Source organism: Chiloscyllium plagiosum, chromosome 4 (assembly GCF_004010195.1).
Source record: "Chiloscyllium plagiosum isolate BGI_BamShark_2017 chromosome 4, ASM401019v2, whole genome shotgun sequence".
Taxonomy (NCBI): Eukaryota; Metazoa; Chordata; class Chondrichthyes; order Orectolobiformes; family Hemiscylliidae; genus Chiloscyllium; species Chiloscyllium plagiosum.
Genome location: NC_057713.1, coordinates 135,467,675 through 135,485,776, shown reverse-complemented (window position 1 = coordinate 135,485,776; position 18,102 = coordinate 135,467,675). Strand labels below are relative to the sequence as shown.

General features: G+C 42.4%; 1 protein-coding gene across 1 annotated transcript in view; it reads left to right on the top strand.

Annotated features, from left to right (window-relative positions):
* The window catches only part of LOC122549458 (clavesin-1-like), a 68,892-nt gene extending 51,929 nt beyond the window's left edge, over positions 1-16,963 (top strand). Inside the window, exon 5 of the mRNA XM_043689311.1 lies at positions 16,426-16,963. Within this exon, the coding sequence (XP_043545246.1) occupies positions 16,426-16,510 (85 nt within the window). The 3' untranslated portion in view covers positions 16,511-16,963. The remainder of the gene's footprint in view (positions 1-16,425) is intronic.
* Positions 16,964-18,102: the final 1,139 nt, after the last annotated feature.

Below are 18,102 nucleotides of genomic sequence, written 5' to 3'. Positions count from 1 at the left end.
CACACACACTCACACACACACTCACGCACACACTCTTATACTCACACACTCACACTCATACATACACACTGACACACACACACACTCTGACGCACACACTGACGCACACCCACCCACACACTGATACTGACACACACACACACACACAGACAGACTCACACACACTCACACTCACACTTACACAGACACACACACCATTTTGGTTTTGTCCTGGCCTTATCCTCAAAGAGTTAATGTAGTTTTTACTGTTTCCCACTAATCTGTCACTCTGTGTGGCCTGCCATCTACCGACAGTGATAAATAATAAACGATCCTTCCTCAACTGTGCTCTGTCACCTTGGATTTGCAAAACAAGCACTGGGAAAAAAATAAAGGTCAGAATCCCTCCCACGCAAGCTGTTTGTCCAAAGGTAATCCCAGGATACAGACAATGGAACTCAGGGCTGCTCACTAATCAGAGTGGCAGTAGGCAGGTGACATTGAGGATGCCCCACTAACTAAAGCTTTAAAGTCCATCAGGTTTGGTCAATATACAGTGTGGGCTGAATACAATTTCACTTTATCAGAAGCCCATCAGCTGCTCTACAGGAGTGACCATCAAGTCAGAAACACGACTAGCACTATTGTTGGGTTTGCTGGTAATGTTGTATTTTTTGTAATTTTCTTAGTTTCAGATAATACTTGGAATAAAAAGAAATGAGCAGTGTATGCAAAATCTCACTTCTCTCTTGGACAAGGTTAGACAACCAACAGGAAAAGCTGAAGGTTCAAAAAACACAAAAGGTTAAAAGTAAAGACTTTGCATGTAATCTTCAAACAAAACCAATGCAGCCGAGTGTTCAAATAGGATGGAATAAGTGTGCTCCAGTCGCCAGTACTGCATCACAGCTGCAGGATGACATGGATTGGGACCTGAGTATTGAGTATTTAGGATACACAGCAAGCTAGGAAAGGGTGGAGAGGTGGCTCTGCTCATTAATGATGGCGTTAGCACGAGAGAGAGGAATTACTGAGTTTAGGAAACCAGGAGGTGGAAATGGTTTGAAGGTATGAAATGATAAAGACAATACGTCAGTGGTGTACATGTGGTCAAACAGTTGTAGAGTGAGGCATAAAGAAAGAAATAATGAGAACTTATCAGGTAGGCATGGCAACAATCACGGGAGATTTTAATCTGTAAATTGCCTCGAGAAATCAAATGAACACAGGTAGTCTGGATGAGAATCCTCTGCTAACGCTGTTTTGATTTATCCCCTCCCCCTTTCCGACTTTTCCTTCCCTCTTGTGAGTGTTTCAATGCCCCTGTTGGCAACGACAAAACAGATAACAAGAAACAAAGTGCTGAGTTCAGGGTGATCTGATGTCCCGACCTCTAGGCAAGGAGGCCCATGTTCAAGTGCCATCTGCTCCAGAGACGTGTCACGTTTCTGAACAGGTTGCTGAGGGAAATAAAAAGGCCAGTTCTCGCACCCCATTTGATTCAGTTCCTTCCCTCTCTGCCTCCTGATTCCCTGGATTTGCTTTTGTTCCATCGTCCCTATGGACAGTGTTTCACAATTATCAGTTTCATTGATTATTGTCACATTGTCCTTTTGCGAATTTAGTTTATCCCCCCACAGCTTCAGCTCCTTTCCCTCGCTCCCTGCCCTTCCTCTGTCACTGCACTGTTCATTACGATTGCTCGTGGAGTTGTTTAATTGGGAGATTTGGGGTCGTGTTCACAAAATAGAAAGAGCTGACTTCTTTCTTTGGTGGAGTGCCCTGCGAGGGCGCGTCCTCTCCTGTTGGTTTGGTGTTTTTGTCACACTGCCCCGGGACAGGGAAAGGGGTCGAAAGGGAAAGTGAATGTTTGTGCTATACTGCAGATTTAGAATAATACCTTTGTCAATCTCTGCAGGGTTTCAGCTTCTAATTCACCACAGGATTCTCTGGACATCAAGCAGCCTGCTGTAAATTATTGGTTCTGTAGGTTGTGATGGATTTTATCATAAGGCATTAAAAAAGTTGATTAGGAGATAAAACTTTGGAAGTTATTATTAAAGAAGTTCAGGCAGACACTTGGAATAAGTGTTCGAAAGTGTGGTGCTGGAACAGCACAACGGGTCAGGCACCATTCAAGGAGAGTCAATGCTTTGGATATAAACCCTTCATCCTTCCTGATGAATGGGTTACACTTGAACCATTGACTCTCCTGGTCTCCAGGTGCTGCCTGACCCGCTGTGCTTTTCCAGCACCACACTGTTTGACTCTGATCTCCAGCGTCTGCAGTCCCTCACTTTCTCCCACTTGGAATGAGTTCAAGGTAATCTGGCAGAAGAGACAGTCTTTCTGATGATTTTTGAGGAAGTATCATGACATGGAGAAAGGGGAACAGGTAGATGTACTGTACTGTGATTTCAAAAATGTATTACAGAAGGTTTCACATCAAAGTTGATTCCAGTGAAACAAAGGCCCATGCTGTATGGAGTTAAAAATCACACAACACCAGGTTAGAGTCCAACAGGTTTAATTGGAAGCTCTAGCTTTCGGAGCGCCTCTCCTTCATCAGGTAGTTGTGAAGAAGCGTCGCTCCGAAAGCTAGTGCTTCCAATTAAACCTGTTGGACTATAACCTGGTTGGACTATAACCTGGTGTTGTGGGATTTTTAACTTTGTCCACCCCAGTCCAACACTGGCATCTCCGAATCATGCTGTAAGGAGCAGCTTATTGATATTGATAGAGGCTTGGCTAGCAATCAGGAAGCAGGGAGTGGACACCAATCGGTCTTTTTCGCATTCACAATGTGTCATGTCTCTCAGGGATCAGCACTGGACCCTCGACAGCTTAACATTTCTTTGAATGGTGTGGATGAAGGGACAGAAAGTGTGGTGTAAAATTTGCTGAGGTCCCAAAGATGGGCAGGAAGAGGATATAAAGAGGCTGGAACAAGTTTATGATAGTTTAAAAATCAGAAAAGATCTGGCAGAGTTTAATGTGAGAAAATGTGAAATTATCCATTTGACAGGTAGCGTGAAGCTTATTATGTAAACGTTGCAAGATTGTGGACCCCTGAAATACTGAGTGATCTGAGTGTCCCAGAGCATGAGTCAGCAAAATGCTGCTGCCGTGAAGCTGTGGTGAGGACAGCTGACAGTGCAGGGATTTCACTTGGACCATAGGAAGGTAAACAGGGCATTGGTGAGATCACAGCCACAGAATGTTGAGGAAGGATGTAAATGTGTTGGAAACAGTCCAGAGAAAGTTTACCAGCCTGTACCCAGAGTGAGAGGGCTTCCTCTTGTGGGCAAATCTCAAACTAGCTCAGCGGCCACCCATTGAAATGAGGGCCATGGGGTTTTGAAGCCATCATCCTCAAAAGCAGAGTCTTTCAGAACTGGAAACCATTTGGACAAACAAGATGGGAAAATAGTTATCACGGGTTGTGTGGGAAGTCGACTGAGGTTGCAATGAGCTGCCATGATCTTATTAAATGGGAGAGCAGGTTTGAGGGGCAGAATGGCCTACCCCCGCTCCTAGATTGTTAAGGTTGGTTAAAGTGCTTTTTTGTTCATTATTTACAACTTGTGGATATTCCTTTGGAAGTTTTTATCAAGTCCATGTGTTAAAGATGGGGAATATTAAAGGATCAATTTACTGCACATAGAGTTCATGTCGGTTTGTATCTGTTTTTTCATTCATTCACAGGATGAGGGTATCACTGACTGGGCCAGTGTTTATTACCCATCCCTAATTGCCCAGGGGGCAGTTGAGAGTTAACCGCGTTGCTGTGGGTCTGGAGTCAGGAGTCGGTCAGATTTCCTTCTCTCGAGACAAAAATAACCCTGCAGATGCTGGAATCCAAAGCAGACGGGCAGGAGGTTGGAGGGACACAGCAAGGCAGGCAGCATCAGGAGGGACAGGCAGGAGGCTGGGGGAAAACAGCAAGGCAGGCAGCACCAGGAGGGACAGGCAGGTGGCTGGAGGAACACAGCAAGGCAGGCAGCATCAGGAGGGGGAGAAGGCAACGTTTTGTGTATAACCCCCATCTTCAGAAGTAGAAGTGGGGTTAGGGAGAGCTACAGATAAAGGAGGGGAGGGTGTGGGAGAGAGTAGAGGACTGGTGAGGTACTGATAGGTTGACACAGGTAGTGGGTATGGCCTGGTTGGTCAAGGGGAGGGATGAAACCGGTTGGTAGCTGGAAGGAAGGGAGGAGGCGGAGCTAGAAAGGGAGCTGGGGGGATGGGTAGGAAGGTTTTTTGAAATTAGAGAACTAATTCCTTCTCTGAAGTGCATTAGCGATCCAGATGGGTTTTTCTGCAAGAATTGATTCATGGTTATCATTAAACTCTTAATTCCAGATTTTTAAAAATTGTATTAAGATTCTGCCACCTGCCATGGTATGATTCATGCCCAGGTCCTCGGAACCTTCCCTCGCTCTCTGGATGACGGTCACACCGCCATCACCTCCCCTAGTTCCACTCAGATTTTCTTTCAGTGTAAATGCCGTTTACTTTGTCAAAATCTAACGGGGATATGCCTAAACGCCAGAGTTAGATAAATAATTTATTCTCTTACATTACAACATATTATCTGGATCAGTCACAAACAATTGGAGAACAAATTTTACGCTTCTTCATTCTAAAAAGCAAAACATTACTTACACCAAATATGCTTTTTATGAAGCTTGTCATTTAAATTTAAAAAAGCACGCACCCATTCTGTGACTTATTATATAGACAGTTGGATAGAGCATTACAGCGCAGTACAGGCCCTTCGGCCCTCGATATTACGCCGACCTGTCATACTAATCTGAAGCCCATCCCCCACCTACACTATTCCATGTACGTCCATATGCCTGTCCAATGACGACTTAAATGTACTTAAAATTGGCGAATCTACTACCATTGCAGGCAGAGTATTCCATAGCTGGAAATGTGTTGCTGGAAAAGCGCAGCAGGTCAGGCAGCATCCAGGGAACAGGTCCATATGCCTGTCCAATGACGACTTAAATGTACTTAAAGTTGGCGAATCTACTACCATTGCAGGCAGAGTATTCCATACCCTTCCTACTCTCTGAGTAAAGAAACTACCTCTGACATCTGTCCTATTCTTGAAAGGCACATGACCGAGCAATAATCTAATCCCAACAGTAGTGAGGATTAACAGTAGTGACAGATTGGGAAAGCAGTTGGGATAAGGAGCATCCTGAATTGTTTTCTGCAAGTGAGCTCTTCACAATAGTATCATCCCCACTTCAGAATATCAGTAAAATGATGGTATATTTATAGCATATTGCTCCTTACACAATTGCTTAAGTAATTGTTTTGAAAACTCTCTTTAACTGTGCTGCTGGAAGACAGCTCAAGTCATGGAAAAATACAACAAAAACTGCTTGGGCAGAAGTGAGAGGTTACATTGTCAATCTTTCCCGATTTCTTGGGCTCTCAGGAATTAATGGCTAATCCATAGAATTCTGTTGTGAACAATCTGGGAAAAATTGAAATGCTGTTTTAAAATGATCTTTGAATACCTTTATCAGATACTCTTACAAAGTAAACAATGAGGGAAAGAGACTGACGGAGAAGCCTCATCCAACCAGCCAATGGAGAGTCAGTTTTCACTTCCAGATCGCAGAGGGAAGGTGGGGCTCATGTTTGGGTACAGGAGTGTGAAGGGAGGCAGAGTTATTGGCAGGAGGGGTATCGCCAATCAAAGTTGGCATGTCTAAGGCAGACAAGCAGAGGCTGGACAGGAACTCTAGCAAGCTCTATGTTGGAAATACAAAACCTCGGAAAATAGCAAAGAACTGCTTCAACGTTTGAAAATTGATCACTTTAACCAACTGCCCTGATTTGGTGCAGCATATAATTTTGTGCTAACTTTGCATGTTGCCATCTGGTATAAATATGGCAGCTCTAGTGCTTTTAGAGGAGCTGAAACTCTATCTATTTGGTAAAGTAAAAATGTTACCATCGTCTGAACATAGGGCTACTCTCTCATTACAGAGAGACAGAGAGAGAGAGTGGGTAATGGTGGTGGTTTAACCGGAGGGTCAGCGTGCTCCAGGCAAGGGGAGAGGTTGAGAAGGAGAGTCCCTCAGGGTAACCTGAGCCTGTGCAGGAATTGAACCCCATGCTGTTGGCATCACTCTGTATTGTAGACCAGCCATCCAAGGTAGCCGGCCCAGTTTTAAACCAAGGAAATAGCACAATAAGAATGCAAGCAACTGCCAAAGGGTTTCACTCTTATTTTGTTTTGTCTAGTTAAGGTAGAATGGTCAATCTGTAAATGTGTGCAGAACAATCATGTGCTCTAATGTGATCCTTCTTCCGCTGCTCTGATGAAGAATCACGTTGGACATGAATGAAACATTAATGCAGTGAGATGTAACACTGAGGATGGGGAGGTCCACAGTCACCCATGGTGCAGCGATTATAGCTGGGAATACACAACGAGAAGTGCAGTTTTCTCAGAGTGTAGAAGGACTTTAAGGAGATTAAAGATAGGGAGCAACAGCACGGTGGCTCAGTGGTTAGCACTGCTGCCTCACAGCACCAGGGACCCGGGTTCGATTCCAGCCTCGGGTGACTGTCTGTGTGGAGTTTGCACATTCTCTCTGTGTCTTCATGGGTTTCCAATGTGGGTTGGGTCTAGGTGGGTCTGTACAGACCTGATGGACCAAATAGCCTCCACCTGCACTGTACGGATTCTATGGGTGAGGTCATAGAAAATTTGAAAACAATAATGAGAATTTTTAAATCAAGATATCGATTGACTGGGACAGGTGTGATAGGTCAGTGAGGACAGATGTGATTGGTCAGTGTGGTCAGTAAGGACAGGCGTGATAGGTCAGTGTGGTCAGTAAGGACAGGGGTGATAGGTCAGTGAGGACAGATGTGATTGGTCAGTGTGGTCAGTAAGGACAGGTGATAGGTCAGTGTGGTCAGTAAGGTCAGACATGATTGGTCAGTAAGGACGGGGGTGATTGGTCAGTAAGGACAGGGGTAATAGGTCAGTGTGGTCAGTAAGGACAGGGGTGATTGGTCAGTGTGGGAAGTATGGAGAGGAGTGATAGGTCAGTGTGGTCAGTAAGGACAGGTGTGATTGGTCAGTGTGGTCAGTAAGGAGAGGCGTGATTGGTCAGTGCAGCCAGTAAGGACAAGGGTGATAGTCAGTGTGGTCAGTAAGGAGAGGCGTGATTGGTCAGTGTGGTCAGTAAAGACAGGGGTGATAGGTGACCAGGCAAGTGAAGCTACAATATTGGCAGTATGGTTTTGGATCACAGCTGCTTTATGGAGGGTAGAATGTGTGAGAGGGGCCAGCAGACATTGGAAGAGTCCAGAGATAATGAAGGTACAGATGAAGTTCTCAGTAGATGGTGAGCTGAGACTGGTAAAACGTGTTTTCTTAATGATAGTGTGGTTCTGAGGTTAAATGTTTATCTTGGGGTCAAATTTGAAACCAAAGCTGTGAAGTTAATGGAGTTAATCCCAGACTGTTGCTGGGAACAGAATGGGGTTACTGGCTAGCGGGAAATGAGATTCAGAGCAAGGACTAAAAAGCAAAGTTCTTGGTTGTTCAAGTATTTGTTTTGAGGAAATAGCCATTTAGCCTGGACTGAATGTTAGACAAGCAGCTGGATAATTCAGCAACAATGCTGGAGGTTGGTGAGGAGGTTTTCCTGGGTGCTGTGAAAATAACTCTGTGCTTTCAGAGAATGTCACTTATGGACAGCATGTACTTCAGAAAGAGGTGTGAGGGTCAAGGACAGATCCTCCAGGATTGTTCAGGAAGAGAAGCCACTGGAGATGACGGGATCAGAAAGGAATAGCTGGAACTTGGTGAGATCAGTCCAGGTGATGATGGAGAGGGGTTGAAGGAGGATGGTGTGATCAATCATGTCAAAAAAGTGAGAGTTCAGAAAGAACAAGGAGAGAGAGTTCACCTCTGTCCTGGTCACTGTGGGATAGCATTTGTAAGCTCTTCATAAGAGCAGTCTTAGTGTTGTCAGAGATGGAAACATGATTGGAGAGATTCTGATTATTGAGTTCCATAAAATCTAGGAATAAATATGGGAGGTGGGAACACGTTTGGAGAGTGAGCGAGGTTGAAGTTGGAATGGTAGTTTGTAATGTTGAGGTGGTCAAGGATCACCATGTTGAGGATTTACAATACATACCACGGTACTGCCCAGAATGTAAGAGCTTTAACACATCCATCGGAACCGTAGTTATTATGGAAGGTTTTGAATTCTTGTTATTGGATGCTGTGAAGTGACTGTGTGTGAATAGTAGCATCCATCATCCAATGTTAGTGAAACAATTTCTGCAGGTGAAGTACATCATAGAATTTAGGAGCAAGTTACTGCAGCTGCTGGAATCTGTCCTGAAAGTATCAAATCTTGGAGATCTCAGCTGGTCAGGCAGCATCCACTTTTTGCTTTAGCTTCTGTTATAAATATTGATTTGAGTTTGTGATATCTCAGACTCTCTCCTATCACAATCAAGTAATTGGTTCTTGATCCTTGAAGTATTACTTTGATAAAACAGATTTTAATTACGGAGGTCAATGGTTCTCTCATCTCAAAAGGTTGATGATGTTCATCGAGCTTTAGTCACTTTTTACAAATTGAAGAAAAAATAAGGCAGAATCTCCTACTCAGTCTTCAGTTCATTTTCACTCTAACCCCCCCCCAACCTGCTGTGAACCCTCATTTGTTCTTTCAACCTCCTGGCAGTCCTGACCTCTGACCTTTTATCCAGCAGTTCCACGTTTTATTGGATTATTTCCCCCACCATCCCGGGGGAGCTCTGCTCATTGTTACACACCGATCTGAAAAACTCCCACTCCCTTCTTTTATAAAAACTCTTCCTCTCACTTCCCGCACCGGTGAGTGGTTTACTCTCTTCCTATTGCCTTCAAACAAAGAGGGGGAAAAAAAAACACAATCAAGAACAAAACCTTTATAATGAGAGTGACAAATCACAGCAGAGATGAAAGTGGAAGTTTAAAAAAAAAATCACAAAAGGACATAAACACAAGGAGTATTTATAGGCACAATGCACTCACAACTGCTCCATAAACTTAGTCAAAAATCACACATGGACTACAACCTGATTTTTAACTTTGTCCACCCCAGTCCAACATCAGCTTCTCCAGGTCATGGCTTCCATAGACTTAACAGTGCTTCTTTAATATTGCCTAAACAATGTCTGCTAATGATTTCACCTCAATAAGGGCTAGGCTTCTGAAAGTGTTACCTCAGTATATTTCTATTTGGGATGGGAACAGAAGCCTCCGTATACTATTTTAAAATAAAACCCACTGATAACCAACAGTGACCAAGGAATACAATCAATTTGTGACAAAAAGGAAGCTGAATTGATCTCAAAATCTGACCCTGCTTTTGTTGCCACGTGCATATTAATGAGCAGGATACAGACTGGGCTGCTAATTATTTACAAAGATCAAATGAGTCACTTGTTGCTTGGTCTGTGGCATGATGAGGAGGTCCCAGTGTTGGACTATGATGGGCAAGGTCGGAAGTCACACGACACCAGGTTATAGTCCAATAGGTTTATTTGACTTTCGGAGTGTTGCTGTGATGAAAGAGCAACTCTCTGAAAGCTTGTGATTTCAAATTAACCTGTTGGACTATAGCCGATAGAATGTGGAGCAGATCAGACAGCGTCAGAGGGGCAGGAAAGTCAGTGTTTTGAGTCAGGACCCTTCATCAGGAACCTGACCTTGGCCTGTGCCATATTTTCCAGTATTTTAGTCATTTAATTTCTGATCTTTAAGTTAGATTCCCTACAGTATGGAAACAGGCCCTTCAGCCCAACGAGTCCACACCGACCCTCCAAAGAGTAACCCACCCAGACCCATTCCACTATCCTATATTTACCCCTGACTAATGTACCTAACACTACGGGCAATTTAGCATGGCCAATTCACCTGACCTGTACATCTTTGGATTATGGGAGGAAACTGGAGCACCTGGAGCAAACCCACGCAGACAGTTGTTCGAGGCTGGAATCGAACCCAGGTCTCTAGTACTGTGAGGCAACAGTGCTAACCACTGAGCCACCGTGATTTTGATTTTGAAAATTGCAGATCTGTGAGCTTGGCTGTGAATCTGTGAGCTGCCCCTCAGGATTGAGGATAAATGATTGACCTGCTCGTATTAAGTACAAAACATATTACTTAAATGTATATGTTGCTCCCATTCACACATGTTTTGTCTTCACTGCTACATTATAAATAAGAAAAAACACTTTAAAAATACCACACAGGTGCTGGTGCAAACATGTATGTATGTTCTGTGCTTACATGCTGCAGTGATCGTATGTGAAAATGGAAGGAAAGGCCTGATGTTTTGGGCTGAGGAAGGGTCACTCAACCCAAAACATTAACTTTGATTTCTCCCCACGGATGCTGCCAGACCTGCTGAGCTTTTCCAGCAATTTCTGTTTTTGTTTCCGATGTTTTGGGGGAGGGAAGTAAGAAATAAGCACAAAGCTGCAGATTTGGTCATTATTCGGAGTTCATAATGGAACAGAGATATCTCCCTCCAGTAGAGAAAGACATTGTTTCTGTGTATAGGGTAGCACCACTGCACAAGCAAGGCTAGGACATGGATGTAGACCCCTATGAACCGACACAGATGGTATGGAATTGTACCCGCTCCATTGGCAACACACCACAAAATATAAACACCTGTCCCCATTAACTACCCCTTGCCTGTTCATCAATATAGATAAAACCACACCATAAAAACCAGCAACAGTTAGTCCCAGTGCAGGACCGTGGTTCATAAACCTGCCCCTGGGATATTTACACAGAAGGGTAGGATGCATTTTGCAGTAACTAGTTGATACTCCTTTAAACTCAGATCATGGAGAATCTTGAACAAAAGCAGAAATTGCTGGTGAAACTCAGTAGGTATTGGCAGCTTCTGCAGGAAGAAAGCAAGAGTTACCGTTTCACGTTCAATGACCCTCCTTCAGGGGCAGGATGAATCTTTACTGAATATTTATCACTGAAGGATCTTTACTGTTTTGGCAGTGAGTGAGGTGATTTGTCATACAATCTGAGAGGAAGGTCAGCCAATTCCCATCTTGCTCTGCATGTGAGTGTAATGAGGATGTTGACTAACTGATTCTGACATTTCTTTATTTTCAGTATGTTGCTACAGTTGGAAGGTCTGGTCATCGCTGTAGGGTCAGAGAAGGGAGTAACAGAGGAGAACGTGAAACATCCGTGAGCAGATGGGGTGGGGGAGGGACAATGGTTTCTTGATTCATGGATGAACAGGTGGATATGATGTTCTCTCCTCTTCCATTATCGTTATGGGTCGAGGATTGGTCCGTGGGCAGGAAGCAGAGAGTGGGAATGAATGCGGCATTTATGAATTTTCAGGCTGTGACTAATGGCAAGCTGCAAGGATCAGTCCTGAGGGAGAGCCGTTTGAAATCTTTAAGCTGGGAGAGCGGTAGTAATCTTCTGAGGAGGAAGATGGTGACATTGAGTCGCTGGAAGATCACCTTCAATGAGTGATGGAGCAGTAGTATTAGGGGGGTTTGGGGATGGGGGGGTGGGGGGGGAGAGGATGGTCACAAGGTGGCCGAAGACACTGAATTACCACTCAGTGTGAACGGGATAGAGCCATCACTTGTTGACTGTCAAGTCTTTGCTCAGAAGGTAAACAGCTCGTTTATTCCCAGAGCAAATGCAGCTTTTCTGTAAATTTTCTCCTTTTGCTCGAAGTTAATACTTTGAAAGGCTTTTGAACTTAGAACATCTCCTCATGCAGCAATGACAAGATATTATATTTTACATTGGGTATTGGGCTATAAAAACAGAATCTTTTCAGTTTAATTTTGATTGTACTCTGAGCTGGGAAAAGGACTTTTTCCAACAAAGGCTTGAGGAAGGAACTTTAAAAAGCAGTTTTACTGAAACTCATTGTGGGTTGTGCTTATCCTGGGGGGGTGGGGGGTGCATTGAATAGGAGCTGCCCTATTTTTTTGGAAGATCAACAAAGTAAAATTTGCCCAGCAACAGGCTGATGTTTGGCTTGTGGAAATGTGACCACCTGGGGATGCCTAAGATAATCAACTTAACGACAACTATGATTGGCTTCTGGTCAGCCGACTAGCTTGTGGTTGAGAACGATAGAGTCAGAAGCCTTTGGACTTCTGAAAGGAAACGTGGTGTATTGCTCTCTCCAGCAAAATACTTGAAGCTAAAGAAGGTCAGTTGCTTTCTGCCACCAGTTGCTGTAAACTAAGTCAGAGACATTATAACTTCTGAACCGGTTGGTCTGTGCATCCTGCGAAGAAGTGAAAGGACCCGAGAGCAAAGCTCCGAGAACTGAAGGTGTTGGTAAGCGGAAGCAATCGCTCCTGAGGACTAGTGCCATTGAACTGTTACCTCAAATTACTTGTTCCCCCTCCACCCATAACACTGATGTGTTTATATATATATTTATATTTATATATATGGGTGTATTTATATGTGTATTTGAAATAAATAGTAGAACATAGAACATTACAGCACAGTACAGGCCCTTCAGCCCTCTGTTGCACCTACCTGTGATACCAATCTGAAGCCCATCTAACTTACACTATTCCATTTTCATCCGTATGTCTATCCAATGACAATTTAAATGCCCTTAAAGTTGGCGAGTCTACTACTGTTGCAGGCAGTGCGTTTCACACCCTTAATAATGAGTAAAGAAACTACCTCTGACATCTGTCCTGTATCTACCTGTTTGGTCACCTTCTCAAAGAATTGAGTAAGGTTTGTGAGGCATGACCTACCCTTCACAAAACTGTGTTGACTATCCCTAATCAAACTGTTCCTTTTATAAATAGAATTATAAATCCTATCACTTATAACTTTTTCCAACACTTTACCCACAACCGAAGTAAGGCTCATTGGTCTATAATTTTCAGGGTTGTCTCTACTCCCCTTCTTGAACAAGGGGACAACATTTGCTCGTCTTCTGGCACTATTGCTGTAGGCAATGATGACAAAGATCAAAGCCAAAAGCTCTGCAATCTCCTCCCTGGCTTCTCAGAGAATTAGAGGATAAATCCCATCCGGACCAGGGGACTTATCTATTTTCACACTTTCCAGAATTGCTCACACTTACTCCTTGTGAACCTCAATCCCATCTAGTCTAAGAGCCTGTATCTCAATATTGTCCTTGACAACATTGTCCATATTCAAGACTAGAAAAGGACAAAACATATTCATTTTGTGCTTCCTCTATCTCCTCAGATTCCACTTACAACTTCCCACTGCTGTCCTTGATTGGGCCTAATCTTACTCTAGTCATTCTTTAATTCCTGATATACCTATAGAAAGCTTTAGGGCTTTCCTTGATCCTACCTGCCAACAACTTCTCATGTCCCCACCTGGATCATCTTAGCTCGCTGTTCAGGTCCTTCCTGACTAATCTTTAACTCTCAAGCTCTCTAACTGAGCCTTCAGGTCTCATCCTAACAATAGCCGCCGCCTTCCTCTTGACAAGAGATTCAACTTTTCTCGTAAACCACGGCTCCCTCGCTTGACCACTTCCTCCCTGCCTGACATACTTATCAAGGACACACAGTAGCTGTTCTTTGAATAACCTCCACATTTCAATTGTGCCCATCCCCTGCAGTTTCCCTCCCCATCCTATGCATCCTAAATTTTGCCTAATCGCATCATAATTGCCTTTCCCTCAGCAATAACTCTTGCCCTGTTATATCTGTCCCTTTCCATTGCTTAAGTAAACAACCGAATTGTGGTCACTATCACCAAAGTGCTCACCTACCTCCAAATCTAATATCTGGCTGAGTTAATTACCCAGTATCAAATCCAATGTGGCTTCTCCCCTTGTTGGCCTGTCTACATACTTGTCAGGAAACCTTCCTGCACACATTGGACAAAAACTGACCTTTCTAAAGTACTCTAACTTTGCAAATATTGACTGGAAATACTATAGTTTAAGTCCCCATAACAACTACCCTGTCACTCTCGTTCCTATCAAGAATTATCTTCGCTATCCTTTCCTCTACATCTCTGGAACTATTTGGAGGCCTATAGAAAACTTCCAAAAGGGTGACCTCTCCTTTCTGGTTTCTAACCTCAGTCCATATGACCTCAGCAGACGAGTCCTCAAACATTCTCTTTCTGCAACTGTAATACAGTCCTTGACCAACAATGCCACACCTTCCCCTCTTTTATCACCTTCTCTGTTCTTATTGAAACATCTAAATCCTGGAACTTGCAACAACCGTTCCTGTCCCTGCTCTACCCACGTCTCCGAAATGGCCACAATATCGAAGTCCCAGGTACTAACCCATGTTGCAAGTTCACCCACCTTATTCCGGATGCTCCTGGCGTTTAAGTAGACACACTTCAAACCACCTTCCTGCTTGCTGGTGAACTCTTGCGACCTTGAAATCTCATTTCTGACCTCACTACTGTCAACCTCCAGGACACTGGAACTACAACTTTGGTTCCCATCCCCCGGCTGAATATGTTTAAACCCTCCCGAAGAGCATAAGCAAAGTCTGTCTCCCCAGGATATTGGTTCCCCTCTGGTTCAGGTGTAGATCCTCCTGTTTGTAGAGGTTACACATATCCCAGAAAGAGCCCCAATTATCCAGGTATCCAAAACCTTCACTACTGCACCATTCCTAGTAGTTTATTAAATAGAGAAACCTGGTGTTAGATTATTATTAACCGGAGGTGATCAGATGGGTAAATTGAGGACTTTGTATACTTCAATAAAAGGTTTTATATTTTGTGACGAGTCTGGGTATAGCAGGGTTTGATTTCCAGTGAATCGTTACAGGAGGAAGAGCAGCACAGATTCAGACAGACTGGGGTTCCAACACGGTACAATGCTAAGGACAGGTTGTTTCTGAAACTGTATTCTCGTAAACCGCAGTTACAAAGACAGCCAATCAGACAGGTGCTGTAGAACCCCCACAATGTAGAAAGAGGCCATTCAGCCCATCAAGTCCACATTGACCAACCGAAGAGCATCCCACTCTTCCTAGCCTATACCTGTCACCCACAACCTGCTGCTACTATAGAGATGACAGTGGATCTTTTTTCATCATATGTCTCATAGGGTTTCAGAATTGAATGTGAAAATGTTTGCATCGGCAAGGGAAAAAGTAAAATAATTGCAATACATTTCACAGATAAAGTAAACCATGGGAATTGGGGGTAAATTTTGATCTTGGCAGCAATTAATTTTTTTCACATCTTGTATATTCTCTAGTGAGGGCCAGGTAGCTCAGTTGCTGGACAGCTCGTGAGTGATGCCAACAGTGTGGGTTTGATTCCCAAAGCAGCTGTAGTTAGTGTGAAGGATTCCCCTTCTCAACCTCTTCACTCGCTGACCCTCCGGTTAATCAACTCTCTAACAAGAGTGCAGTCCTCTGGTTTGGTAAGATTATGGTGACTTTCCCTTAGTAACAGGGATTAAAAAGGATAAAATTTGTGATTAAGGGCAATTCCTATAATTCAAAACTGAATCTTACCTAAAGACATGTTATGACCTATTGTTAAAAAGAGTTAAGGGTGACTATTTTCAATCTGATATATTACAATTATTATGGAAGTTTGCCATGGGACATTAAATCTTATTTAAGTTCATAACAATCCACACTGTTAAAATACCCATGACTGGGCTATAATCATCAATAGGAAATCTGATTGGTAAAAGGGAAATCAATCACAACCACCTCGATGCCCTGAAAACCTCAATCCACCATTTCGCCTCGAAGTACTGAAGCTAATTGTAAATGTTGGAACAGCTGCCTGAGCTGACTTTGCTCACTCAGCAGAGATCAGAAATCAAACCTGCAGCTTTTTGTCTGCATAACTTATTGCGACAACAGCTGGTGCCTTTACCCACCCACAAAAGCTGTTGCGAGAGTTGTCGCCTGCTATTTTCTTACACCACTGACATGAGAATTAATGGGTTCATGGATTTTGCTCGGCTATAACAAGCAAACGACTTTTGAATGAAGAAACAAAAATTTGTTGAGAAATATATTTAAAATGCTTTACCTCCTCCATTCATATGACATTTTATCTGTTGCACCTTAAATGTTCAAAGAACAGCTTATGTGCACTCACACAGTGAACACAAAATACAAATGAGGCAGGGTTTATATTACAGCTAAAACCAGGTTGCAATGACAAAATTCTGAGACATTTTTGGCATCTTTAAAAGTTGTTGTCCTAATAGATTACTCAGACAGACCTCTCTATAGTACTCCAACTAGTAATGGACATTCTCTCAATTAATTTTCATGTTGTAATAACATTACACACCACTAACAAGAGTGTATCTTTTCTAGTTTGTCACAGAGAGTGAAGTATTTTGTATTGATCAATGCTCTGTTTAACAACAGCCTGATTTGTCATTCTGATAGGTCACAGTCAGTGGTGGAACCAGGTGCCCTGAAGCAGGAGGACAAGGATGATGACAACACGCAGCCACTCCTGGCTCTGCACTGAACTAAAGGCATCTCATAGCTCACAGAAACAATGGCAACTCCCCACTGGATCTCAGTGATGCAAACATTAACGGAGCATTTGCTTAACTCAAGTCACATTCAACTATCAGAAGTGTTTATTCCATTTTTCTTCAAAGACAAAATTGTCATCTTGTCTGAATATGAAGTCAATATGAGAATGAGAAATCATTTAAAACAGTATTCCTAAAGAACTTTGTATCTGCTATAGGTAACCATGGTAACAGATATTGGTATTTTGCCTAAGAAAGAGTGAAGGTAAATTTTCATTAATGCAGAACTGTTTTTCTTGATAACAGGCACGTACTATTCAGATGTGTTTGTGTCTTTTAGTAGTAACCAAGAAAGGATGGGTTTTATTTCATAAGAGGACTCAAACTAATAAATGGAGTTTCACCCTGCCTTCTGTTCATAATATTAAAGTGCCAAAGATCCATCTATCCATTCCTTGATTTATTTGCTGGATGAATGCTCAAAATTCATCAATGCAATTTATTTCAATTCAGTAAAGAAGGTAATGTTGCTAACCACAAAGCTGTTCAGTTGATTGAGCAAATAAAGAAGAAATACTTGTGTGTTTTTTTTGTGTTTTATTTTGAGAAAATCAAGCTCAGTGACATTTATCCATTTTACAAAGTGTCTATCAATAACTTACAGATCATCAATTCCAACATATTATTCCATCCCAGCATTTTTATCTGTAAATAAAACAAAAGATGGTTCTTGATCCAAGAGCCAAATAAAAACCCAATGTATAATTAAAAACTCTCATTTCAAAAATAACTATTTACAGTCAGAAATACAAATTGAAATCCTACAATCATAGTGGTAGTTCCATTTTGTTCAGGTTTATAGACTTTTTAAAAAAAGCAGTCATTGCATTCACGCCAGTACTAACATGTACATAAAATAGAACATTATGAACTTTGTGTAACTCAAAGGATAACTGTGAAAGACATTGTCTGAGACTCGTTTACAAAAAATATCTTCCTGAAGATGGATTATGAGGTTCCATAGATGCAGAAGGACGTGCAGCTTTAAAAAAATTATCCTTTTTGAAGAAAACCATCACAGCAACGTAACAATCAACATGTACCAGTGTGTTCAACACTTGCCATACAATGCTCAGAAATAATTCATTTTGTTCAGCGATATACAGTAGTAATTTTAGAATTAAAATCTCAAAATCAATAGCAGAAAATGAAAGGAATTTGTAGTGCCGTAACTGGTAATCACTCACTATAACACAACAATCTGATACCAACAGAAAACAAACTATTCTACCAAATATCAAAATAAAATAAAATGCATTCAATTTATTCTCTGCCAGTGGAACAGAATACAGTCACATTTCCTATTGCAAGTAGTCATTTCAAATAGAAGTGGATTGAAGCTAGGCTTAAAAAAAGCATAGGCTTGTACGCAACTCATTTCAAATTAAAGTTAGATCTGTATGAGGTTAGAGTAAATCAAAAACAGAAACAGAAGTTGCTGGAAAAGCTCAGCAGGTCTGGCAGGATCCGTGAAGAGAAAGCAGAGTTAAATCAGTTCTGAGAAAGGATCACCGGACCCGAA